Raw genomic sequence first — 17,790 nt, 5'->3', positions numbered from 1 at the left:
TGTAAAACTCGAAATACAAAAAAAAAGTAAAAAAAAAAACAAACAAAAAAAACAACAAAACATCGACAAACCAAATTTTACACAGTATAAAAAAATTAAAAGCTACCGAATCATCAAGTATTAAAACAATTCACACATGATATTCAGTTTGTTTTCGATATATGTTTAGTTATATTAGCTTTAAACAGTGCATTTTCACTCAGTGTTGATATCCCAGATCAATAATCTCAATCAACTGAGTTGAAATTCAGAAAGTCATAATAAAGCAGTCCATAATGCAGTTGTAGGATATGATATATTCAATATAACCAATTATCATAAATATATTTATTATTTAGCATGCTTAAATAATGGCCATCACTGCTGGAAGCATCAGAACTAGCAAAGACATCGGAAGTGGTCTGGAGGCTCTGTGAGGGTGGTGCAGTTGCCTGCTTTTGCCTCTGCACCTTAGTTCACTACCGAGGTGTCTCTGTTTCGATTCAGCTGGCACAAGATGGCTCTACACAACACGAGGGACTACATCTACAGGAAAGTGAAACAAAGATTGATTATTTTACTTCCTGTTCATCTTCTGTTGTTTCTTGACTTGCTTTGAGTCCTCTTGCAATTTTAGAAAGAGACTGAGGAGGGCAGAAAAGCCAAAGAAAACAGACACTTGCTCGCCTCTGGTTTCTTTAAACTCCATTTTTCTGGTCTTTTATGCTAAATTAGTAGATTGCGACTGTACTTACCCACAATAATAAAAATCCCAGTAACGTGCCCAAAAAAAATCTTAAATCCATGCATGAGGATTTCAACAAGGTACGTAAGGCATCCCTGAAACAGGAAAGGCTTAATAGGATACATATTTTCTAAAGATGAAACAAACAATTTGCATCTCAGTTGCATCAGATGACACCATAACAGCTTATAGAGTTTGCAAAGGTTCCTGGAAAAACTGATGAGAATGTCTTTAATACCTGTTCATAAATCATAACAGTCTGATTTTCCTCCCAGCTGCCTCCAAGAGTTTCCACCTAGAAAACATAATCATTTTAAGAAAAAAAAAGAAAAAAAAGAATGACAAGCAGGGATAACAGAGACCAGAGTAATGTTTAAAAATTTATTTGTAATTTAAAAAAAATCTGAATAATTTTGGTGTATGTGGAGAGCAAATTTGCAAATTTATCCCAGTTAACTGCCATATTATCAAAAACAGATTGCATGTAATTGCCAACTTGATGCCATTCAATCACAAAGTGATGCCAGGCCGACTCTGCCTTGTTTCGACTCATTAAAATTGTTTTGAAGTTGGCAGCTGATACAGGAGGTCACTGAACTCGTCCCCATCTTCGAAGCAACATTTCAACATTCAAGTGTTTTTAAATCAATTGGTCCTCCATAATGAATGAACACTACTAATAATGACAGCCTTATATCAACAGGTTCTATTACAGAAGAACACAGTGTAGGCATGTTAGCTTTCACACTTACACACAGATTAGTGGACTCTTTGGCACAAAGGCAGGATTTTGGGATGTTGGACTTCCAGTCCTGGTAGCCCTGAAGTCTACAACACTCCAACTGAGATGGAAGTCAAAGGAGAACATAAGAATACTTAGAGACAACTGCAAAACAACCACTTCCTAATTACCTCAAATTGGCTACAGGTATTAACAGAGGTATGTTTCAGTGTGATTGCAAAAACATGGACATCCTGACTCGCAACCTCAAACTACGAGGTTTCTTACATCTGTCTGTAAATCGTCGAGCAACTCTTTGCTGCTTTCCGTCAGCGGCAAAAGCCTCAGGTATTCCTTCTTCAGCTCTTCAACTAGCAGCACAACAAAAACAAAGTAATATTAAAAATATTATTACAAACAATACTGTGTCTTCTAAAACACATTTTGGATTAAACTAAACAAACACACAAAAAACCCCCCCAAAAAACCCCCCACAGAAACTCCACATTTTAAAGTCAACTCGGTGATACCTCAGGGTGGGAAGCCAGTCCTAAGAATAATAGAATGATAACCATCAACAAGACGATACTCTCTAAAAATCACTCCAACTGCATACTGTCACACACTGTCACAATTTTTTCTTGGTTCACCTATTTTGGGATATTTACACGTTTTATTTGTAGGTTAATAATTGCTTAATTCTTTGTTTTGTTATTTATCTTTGTAAGTCAGCCAGGAAGAACTGCAAGGTCATTAACTTTAAGTAAAGGGACTGGTATAGGACCAGCATGCACTGGGGTGGGCTTATGGTTTTTGTTTTTTTTACCAGATTTGCAAGAATCCCTTTTAAGTTTGCAACTGCCAGAAGAACAAGTGAAAATGCAAACTGCATATTTTCAGTCCAAGGTGACAGTATTCTGTTTTTATAGACAATCCCACGTAACAGACAGGTCTGGCCCGGCTCTAGTGTGAAGCCAGACACTGCTGGCTGACTGGCATGGTAAGGGGTATGTCAACCAGATGTGGGCCAGGTCTGGCAATGATGGCACTGTTTATGTGATGGCATGCCACATCTGGCCCGATTGTGGTTTGGCTTATGCGTCCCAAATCTGTCGTCTAACCGGCATGAATGTGTTTTCTAGCAGTATCAAGTTACTAAAGTTACTATTTGTACTGGATGTCACAAATCCTCACATCCTGTGAGGTCAGATACAGATTCAATAAGATTTTTCTATTTTATTCTCAGTTTCCAGGAATTTCAATTTGTTGTTAAAAAAAAAAAAAAGTGTTTTGGTTTTGTCTCCATAGGACTCATTTATTTCACATGAAATATGTTAAAATGGTATTAAAACACTGTCATCATGTCAGTTTGCTGATAAATGCAAAGATTAATAAGCCATCAGAAACTCAGGGCATGCATTTGAGTATTGGTATGTCACATATTTAGACTGCTGGGGTTGTAGATGTGATTTTAGCGACATGCCTTGGAGGTGTTTTACTCTATAATCTGCTATTAAAGACGTAACTAATATTAACCGTGTTTTGTAGAATGATTTCTAACATTTAATGTTGTTAAGGCATTTTGCTAGAGTTGTAATTTTTCAGTCATGAGTGAAACGCTTAAGTTATCTTCAAACAATGTATTTAGCCTTTTATCTTGAAAATGTATTTCTACCTCCATAGAACAGCATATTACATTTTAACATTCCCTAAAGTAACATGCTGGGACTGTAAGGGGGGATTTAGCTTTCATAGCAGGCTTCATGATCATGCAATTGCACCCCAAAAATTTTTTCATTCCAGGATCAATACAGTTAGAAGAGACCTGATCAGAAAATTGTAATTAAGAAAAGATAATGCCACTTCCATGTTTAAAGAATATATTGTTATGGATTAACTCTAATCAGTACTACCTTCTTATTCTGTGTTTACTTCATGTTCTGTTAGGTCTGGGCTTCCCGGTGATCGTCATTCCCTGGATGGGGCTTCAGGAGATGAACTCCCTTAAAAGAAGGAGAAGCCTGTCAGGTTCTGTGACCCACCTGGCAACTCCAGCCATCTCCTACATCTACAACTGCTTGAGGAGCCAGGAACCTCTCCTGTGGGGCCAGTCCATGCAGCAGGACGCAGAGAGCATCAGTGAGTGGAAACTTATGACGGCAGAAACAAATTAAAGACAGTTAATGTCTCCATTATGCTCCTGTTTCTCTGGTTCGCTCTTGTTTTTATCACTTGAGAAATATTGCTAAACTGAGTCCCATTGTATTATGCTCTGAATTGGAAATTGTTACACATGCATTTGTTTCATCTCATTTGCACTATTGTAATTGTTTGTTCACTTGTTTATGTAAGGCCCCCTTGGAACATCTGCTGGGTTGTTCAGAATGCTGCTGCAAGGTCTCTGACCAAGTCTTCTAACTACTCGCATGTCACGCACCTGCTGATGCAGCTGTACTAGCTCCCCATTAAATTCAGAGTCCACTTTAAGATTATGACTTTGACATTCGGGGCTCTGCATGGACAAGCGCCAAAATCAACATCAGAGATAGTTTACATCCGTACATCCCTAGCAGGTCCCTGGGGTCATGTGATCAGTTCTTGCAGGTTGTCCATAAAACTAAGCTGAAAACGAAAGGTGACAGAGCTTTTGTAACTGTGGCCCCAGACCCTGACACTCTCCCTCTTTGAGTTTGAGATCTGTGGACTCAGTGGTCTCTTTTATAAAACAGCTAAAACTCATTTTTTTTAAAACTTGCTTTTGGTTCAGTTTTGTTTTATCTTTTCTAAAGCACTTTGTGATTTTTATCTCGAAAGGTTCTATACAAATATAATTTCACTTACTTACTTAAATCTCCATTAGCTGATATAAGAGCTGACTGACAGGCTGTTGGGCAAATTGTTGACTTGATAAATAAATGTCACCCTTATAAACAACAGCAACAGGTAAACCTTTCTATCCATTACAACAGAATTGTCTTCTTTTCAGTTTGTCAATTAAAGGAAGCATTTTGTCATTACTTGACTTCATTGCACAGACACTAGGTGGCACTAACACCTAACACTTTCTCAAGAAATTAAAGTCACCATAATATACATTGTAAACTTGTCAAGGGCATTGCTGTGTCAATATTATGTTATAATGTAAGCAGTAGGCGTAGGACCTTTGTCACTTTGTGCTCGTATTCTATTTTCAAATTCACACCAGTTCTTTTTCCTGTTTATATGTATGTTTATGGACAGTTTAAAGTTTATAAGGCACGCCTGACTGTAACAGTAATACAGCAACCCTGCAAAATTAGGCAGAGGTGCACCTCTGTCCTTATGATCACATGCATTGTCTCCTACTGTCACCACATTACACAACCATAAGTCAGTTTTTTTTTGTGTGTGTGTTCGTTCTCAGGTAAAACAGTGAGTGAGACAGACCGTGGAGCTGTCTCAGTGGCCGTTGAAGGAGTCTTAGAGCTTCTGGAGGCTTTTAATATAAGATCAACACAGGTTCCAAAAGCGATCTCTCGCCATTTTGATGAGCCTGCAATGTCAAGTGAGCACATTTGAAGACCTAATTCAATTGATTTATGTTTACGTTATGACTGTTTGCAGCCACATGAATAGTTAATGATGTACTATGGTTGTTGTGTCTCTTTGTGTCATGTATATTGTGCCTGTACTCAGGAAGGTATGTATTTTTATGGTCTTAAGAAGTCTGATAATGAGCTAAACATTACCCAGAGACAAGTATGTATTTTCTAATTAGCAATTTTTTTTTAAATGTATTTTTCAAATTGTTTAACAGCCAAATCTTCCTACAGAGGGAGAATCCACCTGTGATGTCGTCATGAGGGATGACGACAAGAACGAAGACTCTCACCAGGAAGCATGGACTGTGTTTGAGAGGATGTTTTCTCATTTATATCATCTAAGGTGGTTGTTTTTGTTATTGGAGTGTTGTGATTCCACTGGTGATTATACTACAGATACCAAATTAGGATTACTTACCAGCACATATGCTGTGATTTAGTTAAATAACTATGTCGCCATCAATTCAAAAGTGGTCGCATTCCGCTGTAACACTGTAGTATTGGGGAAAAAAACTTAAAGTGAGTAAAGTCTCTTACATAATTTCCCCGGGGATTAATAAACTACATTGATTCTAATAATGATGATGGCTGTAAAAAAAAGAAAAAGAAAAAACTAACAACAACAAAAAACAAAAATGCAAATAACAGCCAAATCTTTCTAATTGTGGAGGAAGAAATTGACAAATTACAAAATAATCCAGCCCAGTTATTAAAAAGTCCATGCTTGGTGACATGAACTAATTTGCCAGGACAAAAACCACACTTTGGTGAAGTGTAGCTTGTTTTTTGTTCATTCTGCTGACCCCCTGAAATCTTTTGGTTTCTGTTATGTTGTAGCTCGGAAGTGTTCAAAGCTCTGGGCTTTGACCCTCACACCAGTCACTGCGTTCAGCCAGAGGGAGGTCCTCCACCACCACAGGAAGTCTTGGCCTGTTTGCAAAATCTGTCCATCATGCCAGTTAAAAAAATACCACAGGACATTTCACTCATCTTTCATTTCAGGTTTGCATAAGGCCCCTTCCTGATCATTCTTTGGATTATAGCTGTGCCTCTTATAGAGAAATGTATGCATCACAGTCACCATTTCACAAATCTTATTTGTACATCTGGATCTGTGTCCTTCAGTAAACTCCACAGAGGAGTTTGATCTTGCTTACCTTTGCCTCAACAAGTAGCTTTTTGAAGGAGTCCTTTAAACCACCACCCGTCTCCTTCTTGTGTGCATGCGTTTTATGTTCTCATTGCTCTCAGGCTCCAGAGGTGAACCTCTGCCTGCATTTGTCAGAACTATGTTCCAAAGTACTATGGTGCCTGAGAGCAATGAAAGCATAAAGGACTGGTTTAAAGGACTCCTACAAATTGCCTAATAACAATCACCTGCTGAGGCGTGGGTGTGTCCTGAGGTGGGCTATCAGCTGGTCACGGGACCTATTTAAAGGGAAGCTGCAGAGCAATGGAGGAGGCCCCAGATATGATGAGAAGGAATGTGTAGAAGTGAGGTATCTGATAGGTTGTGTAATGTGGTGACAATAGGAGACAATGCATGTGATCATAAGGACAGAGGTGCACCTCTGCCTAATTTTGGAGTAGTGTATCTCCACTGTTGTTTACTGGGTGCAGTCGTGTTGGGGGAGGGCTATTAGCCAGGACAGCTCCCCGGATGATGGTTTTGGCCCATATCGGTCTGCTTACAGGATGATGGGAGGCTTCTCCTCGTCCACCCGGGACAAGGCTGCCGTGGTCCCGCTCTGAAAAGAAAGTGCTTCCCGGTTGTCAAACATTATCTAGTCTTGTAGATGGTCTGACAGCTGAGAATAATGATGAGTCAATAACAACAGTGTGCTCTCATCTTATGCATGTGAGTTTGTCATTATAGTTTTATTTGTAAGAAAATGATGAACTTCACAATGTGTACCTAATCAAAGAACATTTCATAAGTCAGTTTAATTTCATTGCCCTATGAGAGCTGGGATAAACATATCCTGACAGTTACAGTTGAGCACACTTCAGTTAAATCTTGAAACAGTAGAGACAGATAGAAATAGATTCACCTTTGCATAGACAAAAGCAGATACCGCCTGTGTTCAGTCCATCATATTAAAAAGGAAACTATAACATGCTCCATGTCATCTTGCATCCACGTCTAAATTGTTGACAAGCAGCCCGGTGTTGTTGTTCTGACTGTATTTAAAACAGGGCTGTGCTGTCCAGCTTCAAAAGCTGGTATCTCTTGGTGGCGGTATTGGCTATATTAATTATTGTTAATTATAATTATTATATTCTTAGAGTTTTCTCTTTCTCTTATATTTAAAATAACCACACTACGGATGGATACTGTGAGAAGGAACATTTATGTGGATGACTGTTTAAAATCTGTTGCTTCACAAGAAGAGGCAGTGCGCATGCTGCAGAGGCTGATATCTGCATTAAAGGAGGAGCTTTCAAAATGGATCAGCAACAGTCACACAGTGCACATCTCAATCCCAAAGGAAAGAAGAGCAAAGGAAATCAAGGGTCTGGATTTGGATCAATTTCCAATTGAGAGAGCACTGGGTTAGTTCAAGTTCAGAAACTCTCCGCAGGATCGTCCACCAAGTAGAAGGGGCATTTTGTCTGTGATCGGCTCACTGCATGATCCTTTGGGAATTTTGTCTGCTTTCAGTATGCCAGCTAAACTGTTGCTACAAGAACTTTTGTTGACAAAATTTGAAGTGGGACGAAATTATTCCCCACTCTCCCTCTAAGCGGGGGCGTGACTGGGTGGAGGAGCTCCAGCTGATTCAGTGGAATGCTTTCTTAAACCAAGTTCCACTGGAAGACCAGATAAAGCACAACTTCATCATTTTTCTGATGCAAGTCCAGATGGTTATGGGATAGTGTCATATTTAAAACTGGAAAAGAATAACATCTCAAATGCTGCCTTTAACCTGGGAAAAGCTAGAGTTGCTTCTTTTAAGCAAACTACAATTTCCAGGCTGGAATTGACAGCTTCAGTTCTTGCGGTTTGAGTGAACTAACTTCTGCAAAAAGAGTTGCAGGAAAAGTTTGAAAAATCTGTTTTTTGAACTGATAGCACAACAGTACTGAAATACATCTCCAAGGAAGCCAGAAGATTTAATACCTTAGCTGCAAATAGAATTTATGTTGTTCAAGAAGCAACAGATGTGAATAAGTGGAGATATGTTTCCTCTAAGGAGAACCATGCAGACGACGCATCCAGAGGCATGAAAGCTGAGGATTTTCTCAAATGTAGGAGATGAATAAATAGGCCAGAAGTCAGAGGAATGGCCTAAAATGGATGTGGATCACAGTGCAATTCCTACAAATAACCCAGAGGTCACAAAGGACCTGACAGTGAGCATTTTTTGTGAAGGAATCACAAGATGCTACAAACTGTCTGATTCATTACTTCTCATCTTGGACAAAACTTCAAATCTCAGTAGCCTGGTTTTAAAGCTGAAAGAGACCTTGGTGTTGCTGGGACAAAAGAGGAAAGAGTTTGTTGTTGCAGATCTGAATGAAAATGATCTGGAAAGTCAAAAGAAAGAAATGGAAACAAGAATGGGAAAATCTGACTCAAGAAGATTTGGCCAAAGCAGAACAAGCTGTTATTCAGCATGCACAACAACAGAAATGTAAAACTGAAATGGCTTTAATAAGCAATGGCCTCAAAGCAGTTTCCAAGGGGAAGTTCTCCCTTCAAGCTCGACCCAGCATTGGATGCAGGGGAATAAACGTGTTAACATTGATTTTACGGCATTTCCGTCAAAACTTGGCACATGTAGGAAGAGCGTACATCCTGTCAAAACTAAGACAAAAAGACTGGATAGTAAATGCAAATTCGGCTGCCAAGAAAATAATCTCTTGTTGTATCATGTGTACACGCAACAAAGAAAAGTTTGTTGAACAAAAGATGGCGCAGAGAGACTCCTGCCAGACACGGCTCCGTTCACAAATGTTGGAGTGGTCTACTTTGGGCCTATAAGGACAAAGTCTCTTTAAAAGGTATGGGGTTCTTATTCTTTGTTTGACCAGTCGTGCAGTACATCTGGAAATTGCATAAACACTCAGTAAAGACTGCTGTACAAATGGTGTCTGGAGGTTCATCTATAGACAAGGCCCAGTTTCGTCCATCAGATCTGATAATGCTAAAAATTTTGTTGGTGCAAATTGAGAGCTGAAAGAGAGCTTGGCTGAGCTGAACTATGCTAAAATTCAAAACGCTTTTATTCAGGATGGCATCAAATGGAACGTTAATGTCCCGGCAGCATCTCACCAAAGTGATGTGTGGGAGCGTCTCATTCATTCCATAAGGAGTATTTTAGTCTCAGTTCTCAAAAAACAAGCTTTGGAAGATGAAGGCCTCCAAACAGTCCTCTGTGAAGCTGAAGCTATATTGAACGACAGAGCCTTTACCAGAGTTTGCAGTGACTCAATGACCTTGAAGCACTCGCACCCAATTATTTGTTGCTGCTGAAAAACAAACCAATTTTGCCAACAGGAGTGTTTGATCAATGTGATCTTCATGCTAGGAAAAGGTGGAAATGGGTACAGTACATGGCAAAGCTGTTCTGGAAAAGATGGCTTTCTAAAGACATACCTCTGATGCAAGAAAGACAAAAATAGCAGGGGACTAAAAGATGTCTTATACCTGGACATATTGTCTTGATTGCAGATGCTACAGAGACCTGTGTTTTGGAAAGGCCAGTGGCAACACTTCTTTTGCTACTGGAAGCATCCTCTTGAAGAAGTAACATCATCAATGAAGATTAAGGACATGCCGGAGGGAATAGCTCCTTTTTTAAAGAATTTTGAAGTAACTGTGATTGTATGCACAATTAGGGGCCAGAGTGTTGGAGCCATTTATTCTTTATTTTTATTATTTTGAAATTTGTTTATCTTTGTAAGTCAGCCAGGATGAACTGTAGGGCCATTTTCTGTAAGTACTAGGACTAGTATAGGACTAGCATGCACTGGGATTGACCTATTTCTTTTTTACGAGAGCAGAAGCAACAGGAAACAGTAAAAACTTATTTTTGTTTATTGCTTGCCAAACTCAATAAATTAACCATAAAATGCCATGTTCAAGTTTTGGACATTGGACTTTTTTTTTTGCTTGTGTGTAAAATATCACCACAGTGCAGCAGTGGCTTGTGGATTTTAAATTGTTGAATGTTTGTTTGGATAAACAATGGAATCGTCACTACAAAAGGTTTTCTTAAGATATATAAAACAGATGTGTTGCAACAAATACACAAAGACATATGAAACATCAGAGGGGGCTTTTTAAAAAAATAGTGTAGAGACTTTTTTAGTTTAATCAGTGCCATCATATCAATAATTTTTAGATGACTTCTAATTGTAAAATGTCTTTTAAAAAATTCTGTGGAACAGGTCAAAATTGAGTGATCATTTTACTTAATTAGTTATTTAGTAATTAGTATTGTTAGTTTATGAAAGCTGTAGCCATTAAGAAGTGGGCTTGTAACCTAAGGGCTGCATAACTTGATAAATCATTACTGGTTTCATCATGTCACTTGATTTTATGTCAAATTTAAGTTTATAAAACAAAACAAAACCAAGCTATATGAAGGGAATATAAAATGTTTTATTACACAATGAAAAACAGTCTTTCGAATTTTTCTAAAATGTTCCCACAAACCTGGGGAACAAGAATCAATACATTAACTGTGGTTTACACAGTTATAGGTGTAAACTGTAAGCTGTATATTTTCCTTTTGTCCTTTCATTTATTAGCGCTTTGGGGTCCTTAGGGACAAGTAAAGCGCTATACAAATACAGGCCATTTACCATTTATGCAGTGGATAAAGGATGTGGGATGTGCCACAGCAAGGATAAGGAAGAAACTGGATTGAAGGATTTTTTTTTCTTTAGCAGCTGATCTAAACGATACGGAGCAATGAAAAAAGGCATCTTATACTGAATACCAGTCTTATCAAATATGAGAGTATTAAAAAGCTTTGAATGGAAAAAAAAAGTCAGAGTTAAAGAAAAATGAAAAGCTACCAAACTACAAAATATCAGTTAAGCTTTAATTCACCCGTACTACTCATAAGTGCTTTTTTACTGAGCACATTAGCTTTAAACTCTGAATTTTTACTTATTTTCTTGCTTGCCGGTGCTAAAAATCACAGATCAGAGGTACTAGATTACGCTCCATGTTGGTGCAGAATTACCACCAGTCTCCAAACACAGAGCTCAAAGGCGCAAAGCAGTTAACACACTCTGTCGCTTATCATATCCCTCTTGGTTATACTGGATAGAAATATTTATCAAAAAAGGAACATAGTCTTTCACAGTTCTGTTTTTTGTGGCACAGCCCAAATTTACAGCTCATTAGGGATTACATAGTGAATAGAAAATACCCTTAACAAAGAAGTTCAAAATACACTTACATGGTATGATATAGTCAATATATCCAATCATCACAACGTCTTCTATTAATCCCATTGCTTCCGAGGTTTGTCTTAGCTTTGCTTAACATGCTGAATCAGAAACAAAGAAATCAGGAGTGGTCTGAAACCTCTGTGAGGGTGGTGTAGTTGCCTGCTTTTGCCTCTGCACTGTAGACCACTGCGGGGGTGTCTTTCTTCCGATCGAGCTGGCACAAGATGGCTATACACAATACTGCTGACAATATCTAAAACAGAATCAAACAGAGGTGGTTTATTTTACTTCCTGTTCATCTTTTTATTATTTCTTGAGTTGCTTTGAGTCCACCTGCAATTTTAGAAAGAGGCTGAGAGAGAGCAGAATAGTCAAAGAAAATAAAAAGGCAAGTTTGCCAGCGCAGCGAAAACAGATACTTGCTCGCTTTCATTCAGTTTTCAAATCTGTAGTTAGCAACTGCATAGGAAGATTTCAGGATGGAAAAGAGTTTTTGAAACCCTATGACTGAAAATATTAGTGAAAGACGAATTTTAAGGGAAAAATTAAGACTTTGTACAAATGGGATCACCTAAGCAAAATTCTCGTAACATTTCTGTCAACAGCCATGCACGCTTTGTAAAGATCACATCAAAGGAGCTATAACCATGAGAGCTACAGACTGATTGTACTCACCCACAATAACATGACTCCCAGTGTTACGCCCAACACAATCCTAATCAGACTCATTATGATCTCGATGAAGTATGGAAGGCATCCCTAAAACAAGTAAAGGATTAATGAGATAAACCGATATAAATGGAAACAAAGTTCATAACAGCTTATAGAGTTTACACATCTACCTGTACTTGAAAAAAAAAGAAGATAATTTCTAATGAGAATGCCTTTAATACCTTTTCATAAATCATAATAGGCTCGTCACCCATCTGGCTGTTAAAGAGGCTGCTGTTTCTAGGAGCCGCCACCTGGAAAACACAGAAATTATAATTGTGCATGAAGTGTATGCACACACAGACAACATGTAGTTTTTAAAATGTGATGATATTTGTGTGTCAAAGCTTTTAAAACATGCTTTTTTAACTGACTGCAGTCATTTTCAAGCAGATTTGCAAATAACTGGTGTCTTATTTTTAATGCAGACAGACTGCCAACATGCTGCAAACAATCGAAATAAGACTGCATGATGGGCATGGCGTCAACGTGTTAACGAGCTAACCACGCTAACACGTTGATTTCGTGCAGCCCCACGCACGGGGCGATCCGTGGTAACTCGTTAATGTAGATTTGCCGCGTTAATGCGGTAATGGCGTTGACATCATTGCAATTTTCACCAGTTAATAATAGTTAATTGACATATTATCACAAATGCCAGCTTGACCCCACTGAGCCAAAATCTTAATGACGTTTTATCGCTGACTTGATGCACTAAAATTGCTTTACCGTCTGAAAATGGTTTGGTTGTACCACAGTCTCCAACCACTGTTTTCCCAAGTGTTACTGTAGCACAAAGGAGCCTGGTGGTGCTACTTTGGGAGGAAGTTGGGCTTTGTAAATGAAAATTTATTGAAAAATGTTTTTAACCGTGTAGGCATGTTAGCTTTCACACTTACACATGGATTAGTGGACTTGTCGGTGCATAGGCAGGAATTTGGGATGTTGAACTTCCAGTCCCGGTAGCTCTCCAGTCCGCAACACTCCAACTGAGATGGAATCAGAGAAGAAAATAAAGAGACAACTGCAAAACAACCATCTCCTAATCCCTTCTACAAACAGTTAAGTCTGACCAAACAGCATCTGATCTGTGCTGCTGAAAACTGTATCAGTCATGCCAGGACAGTCTGGTTGTACTTTTGGAAAAATATGTCCGTCACAAACAATAAATTTATGAGTGTTATCTTTCTTTTGTTAAAAATCAAGAATACTGCATTTCTTCTCTGTTCTCACTAGAGTTCTCTATAAAACACTAAAACAGCTATTTTAAGTTGCTAATATTATAAGAAGAGCATGTGCCTAGCATCCAGTTAAGTTGTGTATCAGCATTGTTTAGTTATGCCATTAGCCTTACATATTATATGTGAGCTCTGTTTTTAGTTAGTTTTGTTTGATCACCTCTGAAACTACTTGGAACTGCAATTCTACAAGATTATACTTACAAAAACTGGCACGGGCTATCCATTATCGCTGCTCACAAACATCTCTATGACCTCATCGGCTATTATTTCCTTGTGCCATGTTTACACTACTGGCTGCAAGTAATTTTCAGTATAAGCTGGCAATATGATGCCTCAAATTGACACTGCAAAATTTTGTTATCTGAAAGACCTTAAATTTGTTTACTTATTAATGGGTTGTGAAGCTAGATGAATAGCACACACACACACTACAAACACATGCACATCTTCACTCACAACTTCACAACACAAGGTTACCTACTTCTGTCTGTATATCATCGAGGAATTCAGTAGCATTAACCAGGGGTAAAAGGTTCAGGTACTGCTTCTTCACATCTTGACGTACCTGCGCAACAAAAGCAAAGTAATATACAAACAGTTAAAAAACATTTCTGTATCTTCTAATGTGGAAAGGCACTTTGGTAATACCTGAGATTGTGAAGCCAGTCCTTGAATATTAAGCCCCAACATGAGTAGACTACTCAGAATCATTCCAACTGCATACTGACAAACAGAAACACATACACACAGAAATACGGGAATAAGGATCTATTTGTTTTTGTTATAAATTGTATTTTTATTACAGCTACCAAGATTCTTGTCTTCTTTTTTTCTTTACCCACCACTATTAGAGCCCACCGTATCTCTTTCCAGACACCGATTGCGCCAAAGATGGTCAAGAGAATAATTACCGCAGCAATAACATACATAACATGTATGACTGCAATCTCGCGTTCTGCCTGTGGAGAAAAAACAAAGACGCAGGTTGAGAGTGAGCAAGGGTGTAACCTGACTTCAGTGCCCCATGCAGATGTTGTTTGTCATTAAGAATACTACAGGAAAGGAAAACACTTACATGCTGGCATTTGTCTGACAACGGCTGCATAATATTTGCTTACTTATTTTGCCACTAATATAGAAATTGCTGCTGAGCCATATATGTGTTGTCGTACATACAATAGGACATTGTTAAATCGCACACACATTCATGTGTCATAATGCAAGGTTCTATAAATATACATTTTATACCTCTTCCTGTTGGTGTAAGTGTCCATGGCTAAAAAGACTGAATCCCAGCAGCAACAAACTGATTATCTGTAAAAACAGTAAGAGACAGTTCAACACTTTCAGGGCTGTAACAGGCAGAGTGAGAAACGCTAAGGTTACCGAAAGTCATCAATGATTTCTCCTCATCCCCAAAAGAATTGTGTACAAATGAAAGTATTAATTCTGCTTATTTAGAATTAAATGATAAGCATTTACATATTTAAACATTTACTATGCTTTACATTAATGATCTTGAATAGGTTATGTGACACCTGATCAAAATAATAATGAAAATATGAACATATAAGCTACAAAAAACATATTTTTTTGTAGTAAAAAGATGTAATGATTACTAAACCCCTTATACAAAACCCTTTTTTCAAACACTCAATATGTTGGTTAGCAAACTATAACATGGTACATAAGCTTTTGTGAACTTAACAACACTGACGTAAGCATTGTTGTATCAGATGAACTGCAAAACATGACATATTACACACAAATGAAGAAAAAATGCAGAAGCACTCTGTGGGAAACTAAGTCCACTCTTACTGCTTACACAGGAATCAATATGTCAAAGTGGAAAGACATCAGCTATGTGATTGCTGGTGCTCATTAGTCTGGTAATGCTTATACGATCACTTCCAAACAATTTTAGTCCATTTGTTCTACAGAGAGAAGGAGTGGACGTCTAAGGAATTCAATCCAGGGTCTGGCCATGCAACAAACAAATACAGGAGCTAAATATCAGATGCTACACGGTTCAGTTTGATGTTCAGGTTCATGACAGCACGTTTAGAAAATGGAAGGGATGTCAGGAGAAAAGCCTCTTCTCTCTAACAAAAACATGCCAGCACAGCTTAGGTTTGTACGTTTGCATCTGACCAAACCATAAGACTTCTGGAACAATGTCTTTTTGGACCGACAAGACCAAAGTGGAGCTATATGGCCATAATACACAATGCCACACTACAGCAAACTCAGCACAAACATACCCACTGTCAAGCATGGTAATGGAGGGGTGATGACTTGGGCTTATTTTGTAGAGACAGGACCTGGGCACTGTACAGTTTGTCAGTCAGTCATGATCTCTGCTTTATCTAAAAATGTTCTGCAGTCAAATTTGAGGACACCTCTGAATGTTAACACTTGGCCAAAACAGGGTCATGAAACAGGACATTCATTCAACAGAACGACTTCAAAAACAAAGAATGAAGGTGTTGTAAATGCCCCATCAAAGTCGATATCTGAACTCATTTGAAATGCTGTGGCAGACTAAGAGAGTAATCTCCTAAAGGAGAGTGAGAACCTGATAAAGTCATACAAGAAACAATTACTTCAAATTAGCTGCTCCTTTTTTTTTGCACACAACTAATAGAGGGTACACCTGGTTTTTACCATGACTGTGCTTGTGCTTGCATGTCTTCAAGTAAGGTTTTAGCATTTCTTCAAATAAAGTCATAGAACTGTTCCTAACTATTGTGACGTATGCATTTTCCTCCAAAATATGCAAGAAAAAAAATAGCCTGGGAACTGGAACTGGTTTGAACAAATCCATTTATAAGATCTCTCACTTAACAGGGGTAACGCCTAAATACCAGCAAGATACTTAATCCACCCCTTGAGTATTGATCCATAATTGACTTATGTTGTTACAAGAACTGGAAGCCTAAGAGTTTGGCATCTACATGAGGAGCTCGGGGCATGAAATGAAACTTGATAATTATGCTACTTTGCAGCAAAACCATTGACCCAAAGCGCAGATCTGAGACAATCAAAGTATACTTGGTGGGATGTACTTCTGAACCATCTTGGTTCTTGGATTATGGTTTGGTTTAAAGAAAGTGCTGACATCTGTTAAACCCAACAATATTTGTTAAATAGAATCATTTGAATTTCAAGAATGTGTTGACTAATGACTACAATGAAGAGTAGAACTACTGAAGAAGTTAATCCAGCTTTACACTGTTATGTTAATCTGATAAATAGTTCACCCTGTACATTTGTTTACCCTTTTGACATTTGGCATCAGCTCTTATAGGCTCGTGCTAATCTTAGTGAAGTATTGCACAATGTGTTTCTTTTGTAACAGCTCTGGGCTAAATCATGTGGTGGTAAACCACTGTAAATCAGTAAATCCAAAGCAAGTGATGAGACACATAGTGACAGCTAAACCATGAGGGACAAGCTGTATTAGCGGGAAAAACATGTTGCATAATCCACTTCCCCTCAACTGTGGGAATGATGAGAAGAATAAGGTGGGAGAAGGAGAAGAGGGAGTTAATAGGTTGGGGAAACCAGAGCATCACGTGGTATAACTGCCACTCAATCAGGTTTGGTGGGTCCCAGATGTTGTGCCAAGATGGCGATGCTGGCACATAGTCTGTTTTCTACAGTCATTAATGTCATGTTGCTGACTATGTGCCAAGAGTGGGCCACATTTGCACCGTACGTTTGTCACTCCTAGCTTTTGTTCTGTTTTTTCCTCTTCATTTAACAAACAAACAACCAAACAAGCAATTTATGACATCATATTTTGGATTTTTGGAAACATTATGCGCATTTTAACTGTTTGTTTTCATACTTAAAAAAAGGAAAACCAATGATGACATCACATAAGACTACAAGCATTATAGTACACATTATTGTTTAATACAGCCCCTAATTTAATTGTTATTTAACAATCTTACCGTTTCCTGGACACTGTTGTTTTCCCGTCTCGCTAATTATTCCAATGTGTTTCGAATAAATAAAACAAAAATTTAAAAAAAAAAGGGCCTCCTACAACCTTCATTGGCAACTCGATTGAGTAAAACTGAAAAGGGTTTAACTGCAGCATCTGGATAAAGTAGATTTTTACGCATAGCACGAGGAGGGTCTCAACATCTGCATCTAAACAATCTTTTAGCGCCTTGTAACCATACTCACCGCGATCAGACTTATCACGACAATGAAAGTCCGTTTCAGCCACACATTCGCTCTTCCCATGTTTGGGTCTTCTGATGTCGCTCCACGAGTGAATGTGTCCCTCAAAAGTGATAGTTTGTGTGCCCGTAAAGAAATAAATCTACTTTTAAAGAAGCGAGACCCGTTAAAGTCCCTCCCCGCTAGACTACTGCGCTCCCCACCTGGAAATGG

At 38.4% G+C, this 17,790-nt stretch overlaps 1 protein-coding gene across 2 annotated transcripts; it reads right to left on the bottom strand.

Annotated features, from left to right (window-relative positions):
* Window positions 1-10,614: 10,614 nt before the first annotated feature.
* LOC308400308 (tetraspanin-8-like) lies at window positions 10,615-17,790 on the bottom strand. Of its 2 annotated transcripts, none has more exons than XM_080887944.1 (9): window positions 17,581-17,790; window positions 14,635-14,700; window positions 14,229-14,345; window positions 14,032-14,109; window positions 13,868-13,951; window positions 13,045-13,134; window positions 12,328-12,399; window positions 12,110-12,193; window positions 10,615-11,687 (listed from the first exon to the last, which is right to left on the bottom strand). In XM_080887944.1, exons 1-9 carry the CDS (start codon window positions 17,638-17,640, stop codon window positions 11,553-11,555), a joined length of 786 nt encoding a protein of 261 aa, XP_080744070.1. In that variant the 5' UTR covers window positions 17,641-17,790; the 3' UTR covers window positions 10,615-11,552. The 2 variants fall into 2 exon arrangements, with proteins under 2 accessions (XP_080744070.1, XP_080744071.1); XM_080887945.1 differs by having other exon boundaries at window positions 14,035-14,109.

This window comes from Rhamphochromis sp. 'chilingali', assembly GCF_963969265.1.
Source record: "Rhamphochromis sp. 'chilingali' genome assembly, chromosome: 7".
Lineage (NCBI taxonomy): Eukaryota > Metazoa > Chordata > Actinopteri > Cichliformes > Cichlidae > Rhamphochromis > Rhamphochromis sp. 'chilingali'.
Note: the sequence above shows the minus strand (reverse complement) of the source record. Positions and strands in the feature narration are given on the sequence as shown.